At 51.7% G+C, this 2,938-nt stretch overlaps 1 protein-coding gene across 1 annotated transcript in view; it reads left to right on the top strand.

Moving 5' to 3' along the window:
- CSF1R (colony stimulating factor 1 receptor) overlaps window positions 1-2,938 on the top strand; it is a 30,898-nt gene that overhangs the window by 22,407 nt on the left and 5,553 nt on the right. Inside the window, exons 11-14 of the mRNA XM_003782045.3 lie at window positions 6-94; window positions 207-311; window positions 750-860; window positions 1,640-1,802. Of these exons, the coding sequence (XP_003782093.1) occupies window positions 6-94; window positions 207-311; window positions 750-860; window positions 1,640-1,802 (468 nt within the window). The remainder of the gene's footprint in view (window positions 1-5; window positions 95-206; window positions 312-749; window positions 861-1,639; window positions 1,803-2,938) is intronic.

A 2,938-nucleotide genomic window follows, 5' to 3' on the forward strand; every position in this document is an offset into this window, starting at 1 on the left:
GAAAGCTATGAGGGCAACAGCTACACCTTCATTGACCCCACCCAGCTGCCCTATAACGAGAAGTGGGAGTTCCCCAGAAACAACCTGCAGTTTGGTGAGGCTGGGCCTCAGTACGCTATGTCCCTCTCACATGGGGCCTGTGGGGCTTGCAGGGAGTAAGCCTTGTGTGTGTGGCAGTTAAGAAAGAGGCCCTGTGTGTGTGGCAGGTAAGACCCTTGGAGCTGGTGCCTTCGGGAAGGTGGTAGAGGCCACAGCCTTTGGTCTGGGCAAGGAAGATGCTGTCCTGAAGGTGGCTGTGAAGATGCTGAAGTGTGAGTGAGGGGAGAGGCTGGGGGAGGAGATGGAGGCTGGTGTATGCCGGGGCTAGGCTGGTCCTGTTGTCACAAGTGGCATCGCTCACATTTCAGACTATCAGAGCCCAGGTGCGGGGCGGTAAGGTCTGGGCTATTCTTGTGAGCTCCAGACTCCCTCTGACTCCTGCCTGGTTCAGAGGAGATCTAGGCTGGCTACTGGGTGTGGAAGAGCTTCTGGCCTTCTGCCACCCTGAGACCAGTCCAGTTACAGACCCATCCCTCCTCTCTCCTTCCTTTTCCTTTCCATCTGTGTATCTCCATTTTTCTCTCCTGCTTTGGCTGGGTCTCTGGGTATTCTCTCCTTGCTCCCCTGGGCCTCTGCATTTGGCACCTATTTGTATGGCTCTCCATGTCCTGCCTTCTGCCATCTGTGGGACTCATGGCCCCATCTCCCAGCCACGGCTCACACTGATGAGAAGGAGGCCCTCATGTCAGAGCTGAAGATCATGAGTCACCTGGGCCAGCATGAGAATATAGTCAACCTCCTGGGAGCCTGCACCCATGGAGGTGAGAGGCCTGGCGGGGACAGGGCCCAAGGTGTTGGGGGCTACCTTGCTCCATCTTCTCCTTCTTGTCTGCTCCAAGTGCCAGTAGGATCCCTATCTCGGCATCCCTTAAATTCCTGGGCCAGATTCCTAGACAGTAGTACAGATAATTCTTCTTTTTTTGAGACAGAGTCTTACTTTATTGCCCCTGGTAGAGTGCTGTGGCCTCATAGCTTACAGCAACCTCAAATTCTTGGACCCGAATAATTCTCTTGCCTCAGCCTCCCAAGTAGCTGGGACTACAGGCACCCGCCACAACACCTGGCTATGGTGCAGAGAATTCTATGGAGCTCTACCAGTGTTTGGCAGATATCTGTGAGCACTGGAACACCCAGAGAAGATAAACTTGCAAATCCCTTAGACCAATTCTGTGGGTCTGAAGTGAAGCCCCATGCAAAATGCTTAGACACTCACCATGGGGTTCATGGAAGTGTCCTAGGGTTTTTGGGATTCCAAGTGTCCCCCTTGTCTTCACATATAGTGGCTTTGGCCTATATAGAGTTGCCACAGATTTCCTTTCAAAGAATTCTTGGGCTAAGTTTTTGTTTTTGTTTTTAAAGTTCCTCTGCTTTAGACAGATGGGGTTACTGAGGCATAGAAGAACTTGCTCTGAGAGCCATAATCAGAACCCAGATGTGTTGCATCCTAAGCCAGGGGGCTTCACAGCCCCAAGGCCCCCATTCCTGTTCATGTGGGAAACACTTACCTCCTCCCTTACCCTCAAAACCTTGGCTGCTCTAGGTCCCGTCCTAGTCATCACCGAGTACTGCTGCTACGGGGACCTGCTCAACTTTCTGCGAAAGAAGGCCGAGGCCATGCTGGGACCCAGCCTGAGCTCAGGCCAGGACCCTGAAGGGGGCACTGGCTACAAGAACATCCACCTAGAGAAGAAATATGTGCGCAGGTAATGCCCTGGCAAAGGCCAAGGAGGCCAGGCCTGGGAGGTTTGGCCCCAGGTCTGTCTTCAAAGACAGCTCAGGGTTATGTGGCCCTCACTTCCCCCTGTGCTATGGAAAGTAGCCACCCCAGGTTTTATAGGCAACTGTTTGTCTACTACCTATCCGCATTATTCAACAAACATTTGAGCACCTACCGTGTTCTTGGAATGTGAAAGGCAAAGACAGGCAGCTCACAGACTGTCAGGAATGTGTTAGTAACATCATCAGCTAATGTACTGATATATTTTTGATCAACCAAGATCTGTACCTAGAGTCCTAGCCAAACTGGAGCAAATGTGGGGAATAATCATCCCTGCTTTTCCCACGGAGTGTACTGTTGGGGGCTGCAGGGCACTCATGGCTCTTAGGAGTAGCCAAGAGCAGTTCCACATCACTACAGAGAAGTGGGGACAGAGTCTGTTAGAGAGGAGACAGTCCCTTGTCCACTTGGGCCTCAGTTTTCCCAGGCAAGCCATCGGAGTGTTGAATCTGTCCAGGTCTTTCTGGCTCTGGGTGTGCAGTGATGGTTGTGATTCCTGGAAGCCATCCAGAGGCAGATGGACAGAGCCACATGGGGAACCAGAGAGAGGAAGTGGAAGTTTCATGTCACACATGAGTCAGGGGCAGAGGCAGAGCCTGGACTAGAATTCTGCTCTCTTGACTTCTGAGCCAGTATTCACCTCACCACACTGCTGTTCTGGAGGCCATATGGCATCCTGAAGCTGGACTGTAAGGGGCCAGGACAGGATCAGAATGAGAAAGGTGTACATGATACCTTTATCCTAGATACCGTTGGCTGCCAAGCCTACAAAGGCAAAAGGGGAAGAAGGCCATCTCTCTTCATCCAGTGTCCTCAAAAATGGGGCAGTGGCAGGGTCTCTTTCTTCTTCTGAATTCCTGGCACTTCTTTGAGAGGGTGGCACCCACTGGGCCTCTGCAGCCTGAAATTACACTAAAGTAATTTCAAGGGCAAACAGCATGTGAACCTATCCTGCCAGTGGGATACCAAACTGTGTTAATACAAGTATAGTTTCTTTTTTTTTTTGAGATGGAGCCTCAAGCTATCCCCCTGGGTAGAGTGCCGTAGCTTCACAGCTCACAG

Source organism: Otolemur garnettii, unplaced genomic scaffold (assembly GCF_000181295.1).
Source record: "Otolemur garnettii isolate 467f Iridium unplaced genomic scaffold, OtoGar3 scaffold00003, whole genome shotgun sequence".
NCBI classification, from domain to species: domain Eukaryota; kingdom Metazoa; phylum Chordata; class Mammalia; order Primates; family Galagidae; genus Otolemur; species Otolemur garnettii.